At 39.6% G+C, this 13,960-nt stretch overlaps 2 protein-coding genes across 3 annotated transcripts in view; both read left to right on the top strand.

The window, feature by feature from the left end:
* The window catches only part of LOC134818603 (uncharacterized), an 84,621-nt gene extending 77,818 nt beyond the window's left edge, over window positions 1–6,803 (top strand). Inside the window, exons 6-7 of one of the 2 annotated variants that reach the window (XM_063828246.1) lie at window positions 5,338–5,455; window positions 6,129–6,803. In XM_063828246.1, coding sequence (XP_063684316.1) covers window positions 5,338–5,455; window positions 6,129–6,230 — 220 coding nt within the window. In that variant the 3' untranslated portion in view covers window positions 6,231–6,803. The remainder of the gene's footprint in view (window positions 1–5,337; window positions 5,456–6,128) is intronic. The other variant, XM_063828245.1, reaches the window with a different exon arrangement.
* Window positions 6,804–12,204: 5,401 nt separating this feature from the next.
* LOC134818602 (uncharacterized) lies at window positions 12,205–13,946 on the top strand. The gene has a single exon (XM_063828244.1). It carries the CDS (start codon window positions 12,254–12,256, stop codon window positions 13,361–13,363), a length of 1,110 nt encoding a protein of 369 aa, XP_063684314.1. The 5' UTR covers window positions 12,205–12,253; the 3' UTR covers window positions 13,364–13,946.
* The last annotated feature ends 14 nt before the right edge of the window (window positions 13,947–13,960 follow it).

Below are 13,960 nucleotides of genomic sequence, written 5' to 3'. Positions count from 1 at the left end.
AGACTGATTGCAATCGAGAGGTCGGCGCTGACCTCTCGGTTATACAAGGTCAAAAGGAAATTGCAGCACGTGCGGAATCGCGATTTCCGAAATACCCGAAAACTATGTTTTTGGTACTTTTAAAGGTAATTTTTGGTGACAAACATATTTGAGTCATTCTCAAAGTAGCCTTTGACAATAGCATGTTTGAAGAGCCTTGCTGATAGTAATAGTTATACTTATACTATATACTTATATATTGCTATTAGGGATGAGATCATTCCAAATTTTGGTACAGGTGTACAGAAAGTTCTGTTGGGATCATAATATCTGATCTCAGTAATGGGATCAGACGAAGTTTTTCATTTTTAGGGCAGAACTTGAAAAGATCTTTAATGGACTGAGGGACATCAAATTTAAGGATTTTGAATACCTTAAGAACGACAAATTCAGTCTACCATAAATTTAGTCAAACTTTTGACTAAAATTGTTGCAAACCAAATTTCATGTGACTAAATTTTTCGGCGACTAATTTTGAAGTAGACCAAAATTTTAGTAGAGCATATATGAGTTAAATTTTATTGAGCTTACATTCTTTATCATATGTTTATGATAAACAGTTAAATATCGCTAACTGTACACAGGTCCCCACTGCGTGTAATAAGAAATTGTATGCTATGATATGTAACTAATGTATGTAATGTTGGCTCGCCGTTGGAATGTTCCCAGATCGAGAATATCCTCCTAAGTACCAAAATACGCCCGTATGGTGTAAGACCTGTATTTACAGGATCACGATTCACGAGGTTGATAATTTGTCCACGTGATCGTTTGGCGCGCGGTGTGCACGTTGGCCCATGGGAAATTTCTGATACATGTGTTCCGTTGTCTATACCTAGTTCACTATAAAGTATGACTTAATATGCAAAATTTTAAAAAAACTAGCTTAATAATGGAAAAATCAAATAAATGGAATGGAAAATGGTCTCGAAAAGTCAAAAAATTCGACTGAAATTGTTGTAGACTAAAAATTTGCGAAATTTGTGCCCAAAATTTTGGTCACCAAAATTATAGTAACCAAATTTATTGTGACCCAAATTTTTTGGCCCTAAGGTAGTTCCATCAATTTATGATAAATGTGCAGATTCTCCGGATTCATAATTTTCTGCTCAGTGAACAGCGGTTTAGTGTGTTCAAGACAGTAGTTCTTGCTAGCCATAATATGTTTATTATAAGTTCTCGAACGTGCACATGTTAAGTAGTACTAGTATTCTTTATGATAAAAATTGGGGATGTTACCAAATAGCAGTCTTATACATCGCTTTGCAATTGCACCAATTTTATTCAGCTTGTGTTTTGGAATTTCGATTCCACTCCAGCAACTTATACAATAGCTTGTACAAGCTATACATAAAGACAAGGTGCCGTTCTCTTGTGCAATGTGCATAGTGCTGTTCTCCATGCGGTTCGGCTTTGTATTCGAGTATTAGAGATTCCTTAAGGCACGCTGATCGAGAAATAGACGACTTCAAGTCTCCGTCGTACTCCGTTTTATCGATTCGCATCTACCTCCGGATACAATAGCTTATATTTATAATGTTAGTTATACGTACATAACTTCACAATGTACAGGGTGTTCATGATACATCGGAACGGTTTCAAACGTCTGTAGACTAGATTAATTCATGAAGGAGTCAGGCATGGCTCCACCGTGTAGGTGCAAGTGGTTGCGCACCCACCCAAAGGATGTTGCACCCTCTCAGTTTGGACTTGCACCCACCCAAACTATTTGAAAATTTTTACACCAAAATTGTCAAATTTTGTATAAATTACGGGTCAATTGTCAAACGCAATTGTTTGATTACTTTCTTCTGACTTTTACTCAATTGAGACTGTTTTGAGAGAAATTGAAATACGTTTAGGAGGGTGAAATTCCAAAATTTTCCAGGGAGCTTCACCCCCGTGCGCCGCGCTGCACCGCCCCAAAGATTTTAAGCTGGAGCCATGCCTGGAAGGAGTAACCAGCTACCTTACGATACATATTTATGTTCGACATAATTTCGGTGACCTAAATGATTTGGGAACGAAAATATTGGAATTTGACCGAAAACCGAATTTTTTTCATATTCTTACTTTACAAAAATATGAAAGAAAATTAAATACAAAAATCTTCTCTGATCAGCTGTTCCATCCAGTAAACAATTTCTCCGAAGCCTTTGAAAGTTAGCCTCAACTTAACTTATAATCCTCCAGAGGTTATAGGAGACCGACAGTGTTTGTTATCTTCCACTAATCCCGAAATATCACCGCCGTCGCCAGTATAATAAAGTAGTGACAGAGCTTGCTTATTTTTAATGGAACGGTCCAAAATCATTTTTGAATTGATTCATGATCGAATACTAGTGTTCATTAATTGTTTGAATAATCATATTTATAACTTACTATATTGATAAGTTGATAGTAGATCGATAAAGTCATAATTAAGAGGATAATAATTTGGGGAAAACAATGATGGTGACCTACATTTTTTCCCGATCCATGACTCGAAGTGCCGAAGGCACAAAAGAGTCAAGGACAAGGGTTAGCGATCGAGGTTTTTTTTTGTATATGGTAGCTTTGCGTCCGTGCGAACGTGCGAGCGTGCGAGCGTGCGTGCGTACGAGCCTGCCCACGTTTCTACCTGCGCAAAGTTATTTTGTGTGATAATCTGAATTATATAATTGTTGGCGCGCGGCGCTGAACCAACCAAGTACATTATTAATTTCATCATGTACGTATCCCACTAGGCACTAATTGATAGCATATTATTATTATTTTGAGTTAGAAGTACTATCTTGCACAGATCCGTGTCAGGTTGCATAACCAATAAACATATGGTTACATAGAAATATACACGATTTTCAAATTCAATATAGAATTATATTGACTGGGCGGCAGTCGGCATGTCACTTCGACATATTCGCATGTTTATGTAAACAGTAAAGACTGGGCCGTCCCCAGGTTGTATGGAATATGATTAATACGCCATCACGGATCGGGAAATTGAGCGGCCATCCACAAAAGAAAAGCGGCCGCATTTCTTGTTGTAGTCCGAAAATATGGTGTTTTTTTTTCGAAAAACCACCGACTTTCGTACCATTTAAATATGTCTCGTAAGGTATGCTGTTTTATAGCAATTTATATATTTTCGAGATTATGTTATATATACTATTGTTTTGCTTATCGCTCCCTAATCTAGCTAGATTAACGCTGGCTAGTTTAACGAATTTATATGACATCTAACATCACTCTGCAAATACATTATCTTTCGATTTTACCTAGTTTGGCTTGTCGCGGCGCCGCGATTTTTGGCCTAAATAATCGCGATTTTCTTTTGTCCTTACGGTTACGGGTTATGTGACTGATGGGAAAATAACATCGGCGTATATATATATTAAAGTCATTATTGTAACAGTATATTTGAACCAGACAGAAACAAAGTGTGAACTGTGAAGGGCCCGAACGGAACCCCTTGGTCTCAGTTCCTTGTTTAACATTGCCGTACAGTAAGGACATTCACCGAGTTCGCCAAGGAATGGGTCGATTTTTGATGCAAAACAAGAAAGGGAAAACGGTACCTGAAAGTGTGAATAACTGCGATCGAGCTTGATCGTAATAATTCTTCAACAGATCGAAATTGTGTCACTTTAGTCAGGGTTAAAACTTGTATTTGTATAGTTTCCAGATCCATAATATTACATCTCTACTATAATTCAGAGAATTATCTCTACTATAATTCAGAGAATTCTTTCTGTCTGTACCTACACTGTACGACCGCCCACGTGCAAATTAGATGAAAAATAGGAATTTAGGTAACAACCAAAAGGTTCCATAGCAACGGTGTTTTAATGCACACATGCACGTGCAAAGATTGTTTTAATGTCATTTTGATCGGTTTTGTGGTAATTACGTTGTGTTTAAAGTGTTTTATATTTAAATCGGCTGTATCTTCGGTTGAGATTTAACGGGTGATACTCTTCTCTACTATAATTCACAAGATTCTTTCTGTCTGTCTGTATGTACGACCGCCCACGTGCAAATCAAACGAGAAATAGGAAGTTGTGTAGTTACCATGGTAACGAGGATTGTTACACGCACGTGTACGTGCAATGATTGTTTTACTTTTAAGGTCATTTTGATCGGTTTTGTTGATATTACGCTGTGTTTAGTACGAGCATCTTTTTAATTGGCTGTATCTTCGGTTGTGAAGGATATTTTTTGACGCTTTAAACTTACTAACAAAAATACTATTAGCTTCCTCCCTGTGACCACGGGTTTCCTAGTATTATAATAAAAGAGCAATGTTTTGCGTCAATTTTACCCGTTTCCTACTCAACGTGAATCATCCATTGCTGAGAGGGGCCAGTTTAGTACTTCTGGCCACAACTTCTAGGTAGGCTGTTCTAGACGTGTCTAGAATATTCAGGAAACTAGGCAAATATGGCAATATGCTGCTAATTTGAAGACAACAAACAAAATTAAGCTGAATAATTCGCTAAATTTGCAGCCTTTAGGTACTCTCAGGTTGGATTAGTCAACAGCGTAGTGTATAACTATAACGTTGCATTACACGACTGTTGAGTTTAACACAACAAATAACTTTCAAGGTTAATGTCTTACACTGAGCTTCCGAGAATAATTCAAAATGTATAAATCTATAATTGCCCTCATAGAAGGATTTTTACAACACTAGATTCCAACACATTGTGTATAAGCTTCGTCTAGGGCGTGAGACTGTAGGGCACCGTCCTGAAAAATAGAACTCCTGCACGTGGAGATGTGAAAAGCCCACAATAGTACTGTTTCAAGACACACTGTGCAATTTAGTGGTGTTTATACTGTTATTGTTAAGTTTAACTGACATAACACATCGAGTAGAAGTGTCGCACGGGTGAAATTTACTCAGACATAAATTACCAACATAAATTAGCCGGTTGGCATTGTGCCTATTCTCCTAGACTTCACTGCAATAGGCAGCTCCTCATTTAACCCTCACACCCGATTTCTCGAGCATTATGCCCGGAGTGGATCGGGGGCTGTATAGACCACTCAGGACCCTTAGCTGAGCGTCGACGACGCTCACCCCAGGGCTTGAGGGCTAGTGACAGAGCGGGGAATCGAACCTGGTACCTCGAGAAATGCCAGGCTGATTTATCAACTGAGCCTCTAAGCCGATTACTAGAATAACAATTATTAGAATTAGAATTAGAATCAAATTTACACAGCAAATTGTGCGCATTGTGGTCTCTGGACTTCCTCTGAAGTAGGGCTGGACAGATTTTGTGTAATATGGACCCTTAATAAATAAATCAATTTCAGATCAACGCTTGCGTCTCTGCCGAAACAAGAAACGAACGCCATACTACCGGATTGTGGAACTGAGGATGCGAGTGAAGTGTTTTCTAAAACTTCGGTTACTCAGACTGATATAAACCAGGTACAGTCAAATCTCGATATACCGGCCTCTATATACCAGCCTCGATATACCGGCCTCTACATACCGGCCTCTATATACCGGCCTCGATATACCGGCCTCTACATACCGACCTCTATATACCGGCCTAGCGGTATACCGGCCTCTACATACCGGCCTCTACTTACCGGCCTCTATATACCGGCCTCTACATACCGGCCTCTATATACCGGCCTCGATATACCGGCCTCTATATACCGGCCTCTATATAACGGCCTCTATATACCGGCCTCTCTATACCGGCCTCTCTATACCGGCCTCTATATAACGGCCTCTATATAACGGCCTCAATATACCGGCCTCTATATACCGGCCTCTATATACCGGCCTTTATATAACGGCCTCGATATACCGGCCTCGATATACTGGCCTCGATATACTGGCCTCGATATACCGGGCACCTCGGTCCTCGATAAACTGGGCCGTTCCACTTTATTGACAAGCAACAAGGTGTGATCCAGCCTTTTTTATTTGTTCAGTCTGCCCATGAAATGTTATCATTTCCTTTGTTGTTTTCGTAATTATGCCTCAATCGTTAAAAGGTATCAAAAACCCCCATTATCTTTTTTATGATCAATTTTGATTTTCTGATTCGTGGTCAGGTAAAAATTTTTTCTGAAAATAATTCATACCCCAGATCGAAAAACAAGCTGAACAAGCTGACACCTCAATGGGGGGCTTCAGAATAACAAGTGAGGAAAGCCTGGTCGAAGACTTCAATAATACGCCTAAATATTGAAAACTTCTCTTTTTTCAACTTAAATTGATTATTGTGTAATTTATATTGTAAAGCCTACGATCGTTTTCCACGAGCCCCTGATTTTGTTTTAGCAAAGATTTTTATTACTTTTTATAAAATGAAATACTGAAATATATCTGTTTGAAGTTTTCTATTCTCCATTCTTGGTAGAATTTAAAAGGAACAATTATAAAGTTCTACACAATTTGTGCTGTGTAACGAAAATAGTTCTATGAAACTTTCTGTTAAAGATAGTGTTAATTACCCAAGGTTGCTTAAAGATTAATACCAATTGTAATTGGAGGCATGGTCACTTTGTATGATAACCAAATTAAACATGTCTTACCTGATGATCAGTTCAAAGTGCATGCTCCATGCATGCACAGCTATGTGATATATTTTGAGAATTTGATTGAACATTTAATTGGGTTTGTTTCGAGTTTTTCAACTCTGGACCACTCTTGGTTTTGGTTTACCTTCGGTGTTGAAGTTTAAATTAAATGAGATGTAAGAAGTCGATATGTACGGAATGGCTTGCTATTGCTAATTGATTGATTATTTGATGTTTGTTAATTTGAAACTTCTTTTTGTATTGGACGTAATGATAATCGGATGAATATACATCATATATAAAATTCGTGTATTTGAGACCACGCCCATTCAGTATTGAATCAGTAATAACTTGACACACTCTGTATACCCCTTGTCGTGCGGCGCGGCCTAAGAAAAGATTAAGATGTATACAACGTGTAGCAAGTAATATAATAACCTAATATATTGTTCTTTGCACTTGCAGACATGCTTGTAGCGCGATGCACTACTAGAATATTATACATTTGATTTTTAAGCGTAAAACATACTACTGGTATTTAATTTGGTTATCCGTATCTAGTAGAGTCCGAGTAGCCGTCGCGTTGTGGTTTATCAGAGCTACTCTTTATCTACAAGGCAACTGTTTTTACTTCTAGAGAGGAATCTCAAGCTGCCAAAGAGTTTCTAAGAGAGAGGTGGGCTTCCGACAAAGAAAGAGTACAAGAATCAGTGTGGACAGTGAAATCAGAGATTGACGATGATGCAGCGACTTGGAACCAACTGACCAACTCCTACGCAGTACTTCAGACGGGTCCGGATCTCCGAACAACTTGGTAATGGTATGGAACGAAGTTACCAGATATTTGAAGGACAAGCTGGAGCCCCAGAAACGTAATCACCTGGAGTTCTAACGGAAAAATCACACTCTGTACTCCATAATGAGTCCATATGAACCAGCTTATCTGGATCTATCTGTGTTCAACTCCTTTCTCATGGCTCAGCCGCAAGTGAAAGGTATTTCAAGTTGGCGAAAAACATTCAACATTGTAGGGGATAGCAGACACAACTGATGAGCCATAATTATAAACTACGAAATATATCAGCTCAATGCTCAAGCTCCTTGTCATACGTTGTATGACCCGCCTGTATCGTCAGGACGATAGTGAAACGACCGTGGGTGTCACAACCTGATGGTTATTGGTTATATTACCAATACATTGCCCCGAACAATCTGAACAAAGACGACTGTCACGACTCGGACGACAAGATTAATTGACGATGTCAATTCATGGCAGCTCGGTGCGGCACAGTAGCGCATCTCGCTGTGAGAAGCCTCATTGAGTGCGCTGCGCGGCACAGTAACGCATCGCGCTACAAACGACAAGAGTATGGTTACGGAGTCTAAATATCAAATAAATGCCGTTAGATTTACTGACGAATCAGATGATGAGGACATTGCGCCATAGGGTAGGATGCGTTAATTTACTAATTCTGACACTACAACCTAGTGGTACTGGTATCTTTTACTTTAAACCAGCACTTAACACTTTGATCTTACCAGAGCCCTCTCACTTGCAGTAGCGCGCGACCGCAGTACGCGTATACACATGGCTATGTGAACTTAACACTTATAATAAAACCTAGTATCCGCCACTGATAACATTAACAAGCACAGCTCAGCCAACAAACTGGCACTTAACTCTGACAGTGTTTTGTTTGTTGTTGATTAATTGGTATTAAGAATTTTGCTTTAAACTTCAGTTTTTCAAAAAAATTGTTCATTTGTGCAAAAAATGTTCGATAATTTTTTTAAAATTATTTAAACATTAAAATCCCGATTAGGTCCCGGTCAAAATTTTGCATTTTAGCGGCTAACATTTTTAGCCGTGGCCGGGATTCCCGGCCGCCCCGGTCGATTTTTGGCCGGGACCGGGATTAAGCCTGGATTCCGGTCGAACCTTGCCTGGCACACCAATCCCTGTGCGCAACTTTCCCAGGAAACCTTACTACACTGCCTGGCGAGCTTGCTAGAGGTGAAAATTTTTTAATATTATGTTTGTGATCGTCGTGCGTGATGTAAAGCTCGCTGCTCGCACGCATTTTACAATTTGAATTCAGTCATGATCGTTTAATAATATCCGTTTAATGCATTTAATCCGTTTAATACATTCAATCCGTTAAGTGGCGCTCCAAAGGTCTCCGAAAAATTTTGTTATATATTATGTTATATATTATGATTGGACTGAGTGAAGTTCATACCAAATATGTAATTTTAGTTTATATACTTTTTGCTGGCTGAAATTAGCGCTATAAAACGATCATACAGTCAGTTCGCGCGGCTTATTGTCTATGGCGGCATGGTTCACTTAACCATGTGCTTTCGCGCCACTGCGGAAGCGCAATTGTTTCACAAGGCGCGCGCCACTGCAAGGGCTCTGGATAGAGCAAGCGGCATGGCGCACAGCCTAATTTAATATTATGGCAAGAAGCTTTGAATTGAAGTAGTGCGCACCGCACAGGAGGAGCAAAGTACAAAGAAACTGCCACAAACTGCTACTATAAACTGCTACTAACTGCTACAAACTGACACTAACTGCTACTAACTGCCACAAACTGCTACTAACTGCTACTAACTGCTGCAATCGCGCCCACGCATTCGCGCCCCGTTTGCAGCAGTTTATAGCAGTCAGTGCCAGTTTGTAGCATGCAGTTAGTGCCAGTTTGTAGCTACACATAGCCATGTGTATACGCGTACTGCGTGACGCGCTTGTTGCCTACGGCGGTCGCGCGCTACTGCAAGCGAGAGGGCTCTGGTTAGAGGAAGTTTATAGCAGTTGCACGCGTGTCTTTACTGCGCAACGCACGCCGCGCGCAACTGCTACAAACTGGCACTAACTGCTACAAACTAGTATGTAGTAGTGAGTAGCAGTTTGTGGCAGTTTCTTTGCACTTTGCTCCTCCTGTGACCGAGTCAGTCTATTATATATAATTAATGTATAATGACAATGTACAATCCATGATGGTTCAGCTTCTGTAGGCTAATAATCTACGAAAATGCGCGCCGAGTTGGACTCGTTGACGGTATTGTCACTTGATCTTGACGGATGTTACTCGTCTAAATTTCTTCGAAGTAGAGCGCGCCGCTTTGCGCTTTCTTCTCGAAAGCAAGTGCTACGAAGTAGCGCGCGCCGGGCCAGACCATTAACAATGGTCAATTTTGTCATTTGTATTGTGTCGCTATTGTGTCGGTCTAATATTTGGAACAAATATTTTGCGAATATCACCCCGCGAAAAGTGGCATGCAACGTATGTCAATATTTGTCGCAACCACAGCACACAGATCGCCAGATAATAGCACTACTGGCGACTGGGCCGCTATGCGGGCTTGCTAAATCACTTTACAGTCGATCTTCGAGATTGTTCTAAAAGGGCCCCCGACAGTTGAAATCAACTTCAATCGATGTATTTTCGGACGTTGATTCACGATGTCAATCCTTCGCATCTCGCCGATCTGTGGTTGCGAGAAGCATTATTGGATGCGCGCGCGCGACCCAGTAGTGCATCGCGCTACAATTTCGGACGCTGATTCCGAATCACTCCCATGACATAGGGTTAAAATGCTTTCCTGACGAGATATTGGTAAAAAACTGTTTCGATCACGTGATATGACCGTATAAGGAAGTTAGTCTAATATCTAGTTAGGGTTAGGGTTTCAGCATATGCTTTTGTTAAGGATTTGGTTAGGGTTAGGGTTGGGATCAGATTAGAGGGTTAGGGTTTCGAATAGTCGTTCAGGACCAGCTAGAGAAGGGGTTGAAAAAGTCACATGACAGTCGAGTGTAGAGTGATTAATCATCATCCGCCGCTATGAGCTGTGAAGAATTTATAGCGCGTCAGTCCGACATCGATCCGGTCACTTGTCCATATATCTTTAATGTAGTTTATTTACCTGCGAACCGCAGGCTTTTCTGAAATTATGAGTCGGGCAGTGTTAAGTGTTTGCAGTGCGTGGTGTGAAAACTATTTAATATCCTTCTAAAATGTCAGCAAAGTATATTGAGATTTAATCCATGAATGTATAGTGTATTTTTTGAGAGAATGAAGATTGGGAGTAGTACCGTAAGGTCACCAGGGTAGACACAGTTCATTAAACTTATAGTTATGTTATGGTAATATTATTAAAGCGTGAATGGTGCATAATCTGTCATGTTCAAAAGAACTCATGACATGGACATGCACAGGCTTTGTTGAATGTCTAAATAGTAAATAACAGAGAAATCTTTTGGTTTACACTTTGTACCCTACCCTGATTATCGTCTGAACTATGACTAATTTATCATATCACTTTAAAATGAAGTATAGAATTCGACGCTTTGTGTCTTTCTTGGTAGTACATAACAGCAGAGCGATGAGATATGAGCAACCCACAATTGAAATGTTAATAAATTTCCCTCCAGTGATTTACTGTTTGGTTGATATTTTACGTTTTACTTGCTGCACCTGGTCCACATGCCTTAATAAGTGACAGCACCGTATTTATAAGGGTCTAAGTTCCTAGCTCTCGCTGAAGATGAAACCATTTGAGTCAATCGCGAAAGAAAATACAGAGAAGGATCAATGCTTGTGGGCCACGAGTCATTTTGGTGACTGCATTTTGTTTTATTTTATCTTTGTATCGACGTATTTATTTACATCTCCATCATCCCCTTTTCTGGTCCGTTGCCTTGAGCTAATCTTATCTCTTTCATAGTACTGTTTTGACAGTTATTTTGACAGTCATAGAGTAACTTTATTTCTTCCTTGAACTGCTTCAAGTGTCTAAATTTAGCATTGATTTCATAGAAATTACATAAGGAAACAAAATTTTTGAAGCACCAGTGCTAATGGCCGTATAGCAGAGTTAGATTCTGAAGATTGTGTATCTTGCCTAGTAGACATTTAAGATAAAAATGTCCGATACAATGTAGTAACTTACGAATAAACTAGAAAGTGTATAATTTAGATTCAATGTATGATCGAACAGATCAAATTGCAGTTTGAAAATGTCTGGAAGTAAATTCAGCTACTCAATGATTGTTGTGTACGATCAAGATAGCTGGTCTGTTACTGAACTGTTGCATTATTTGTTAACTAGTGTAACCCGTGCCTACGGCCGGGACTTCACTACCGCAGTTGAAATGCAAAAGTATAAACCCCCTATTATATTTAAAACACGCATAGCATGAAAGTATGAACTCTCTACAGTCCAAACAGACTGCAATGAGTGCCCCCTCCCCTAAAAGCTTATAGCATTACATGACAGTGAATCTTATGCGGCTAACCTAATTATGATTCATGTACCAACGCTACATATGCAGCTACATCTAATGCAGTAATTGGAGGGAGAGCGAGGAGGGAGAAAAAGTGAGTCATTTTAGTCACATTAGTGGTACAAAAGTTAAAACCATCAATTAATCCACCTTCCACCAACCAATTTGAAAAACCTTATTTATCTGGCTTCGTCAGAGTTTTGTCGGCACTATACTGCTAAAACCAATCCCATAACTCTAACCGTTTTCTTGATTAAGCCGCTCGCAAATTACAGGCGCACACACACAGACACAAATTATGAGATAATTATTTAAGATTGTTTTACAGTGTAACTTAGTATTTAAATACTTGTTTAACTTATTGAACAACTTCGTGTAGTACAGCATCTAAAGTAGTGTTTCATGGTATCAATTGTCAAATACAAATTTGTAGAATTTAGGATGTTCCATATACAGTGGGGAGCAGTTTCCCAATCTCGGGGGAGAGGACAAAGGATTGACAGTCCTTTTAGAGAGATGGAGATGGAAATGAACAGTTTCAGAAATGCTGCTGTGTCCAATTTCTTTGGTGAGCATGATCCTTTAACAGCATCTTTTGAGGATGAAATCGAGAATCTCATAGATAACTCAAGGAACCTCATGTCAATGTTGCCGGTTATACCTTCTGATCGAAATGTTACTAGGCGTGGCCAGGGTGCTCCTAGAAGATACCGGAGAAACAGAAATTCTGATGGAAACGTTTTTGAATTATCTGAGCCTGGTATTGTCCATCCCCGACAAGAGGAGTTCAACTCTAATACCAGACGCCGTGGTAATACTCTCCGCAACTTTCTTGATCGCAACAATCATGTGTTTCCAGCTCCTCAATCTGACAGACGAGTGTGGTATGATCCAAATGAACCAACTCCAGAAAACAGAATACCTCACATACCTCCACGTGTGTTGACTCTAGCCCAGATCAATCGTATACCAACCAAGAAAGTTACCAAAGCTGGCGGAAGCTGTGACATATGCTTAGATGATTTCCAGAAGGGAGAAACTACTAAAGTTCTGAACTGCAAACATGATTACCATTCTAAATGCGTTGATCCTTGGTTGAAGCAACACACGACATGCCCAAAATGTCGAAGACAGGTTCGTGCTCCTCCTGACAATAAAAACCGTCCTCCTCGACCAGTTCCTCCTCCCTGTCCTGCTAGGGAACGCGCAAGAGCTTATGATAGAGAGCGCCGTGGCAGAGTTGGAATAATTGAAGCAACCCAGCAACAAAACATTGAAACAGCAGCAAATGAAGTTGAAACTGCTCAAAATAGAGCAGAAGTGCAAACTGTGGTTGATTTGCCTTCAGTTGAAAATCCTTCGCCTAGAGTCTCTCCCAGAGCAGCCACTAGACTCACTACAGAGTTTCCTGTGGTAGAAAGTGTACCCGCTCCACCAGAGCAGAATGCAGACACAACCACTGCACAAGTCACTGATGGGAATGATCTAACATCCTCTGAACCGAGGGAATAGTGGGTTCAAAAATGAAGTCAGATCAAATAAGGAAAGTTTGCAATTGTTTTCTGGTTGTTTTCTGGTTGTTTACCATTCCATAGTGACATTGACACTATACGCTGCGCTAGTTATAGTGCAGTGTACCATATTCAGAATAACAGCACAACTGCTTGTTTGTATAATCATGTATTAAGTTATTAGTAGTAAACAATATTTTAATTTTGATCAGATATAATGGGTTTATTGGGTACCTTCGACCAGATGAGAACTTCATGCAGTGACTAATCGTGTTAACCTTAGTTAAATGCTTGTAGACATATTATGTAAAATGTAGATACTTGTACATGTTTTTAGAAATTTTGGTTTTTACTAAATTAACCAAAGGCAAAGACTAATTGTTTTTCAATATTTAGCATTTGAATAGACACTGCCTTTCATAACTGTCCTAAGAGATGTAGGTAAATGTGTTTTGTGTTCTGTGAACATAATTTTAAAATTTATTGCCTTCCCTTGGCCTTGTAAACATGTTGGTTTTTTGTTGTTGCAAAAAATGCTAATTTTTATATTATTCCTTGATGCAGATCACACTGTTAATTTAAGAGTTTATTATGTACA

Source organism: Bolinopsis microptera, chromosome 7 (genome assembly GCF_026151205.1).
Source record: "Bolinopsis microptera isolate Bmic1 chromosome 7, MBARI_Bmic_1.0, whole genome shotgun sequence".
Lineage (NCBI taxonomy): Eukaryota > Metazoa > Ctenophora > Tentaculata > Lobata > Bolinopsidae > Bolinopsis > Bolinopsis microptera.
This window is presented reverse-complemented; position numbering and strand designations above follow the sequence as displayed.

Coding starts and splice junctions, on each gene's coding strand:
- LOC134818602 (XM_063828244.1), top strand. CDS start 12,254: ATGGTATCAATTGTCAAATACAAATTTGTAGAATTTAGGATGTTCCAT.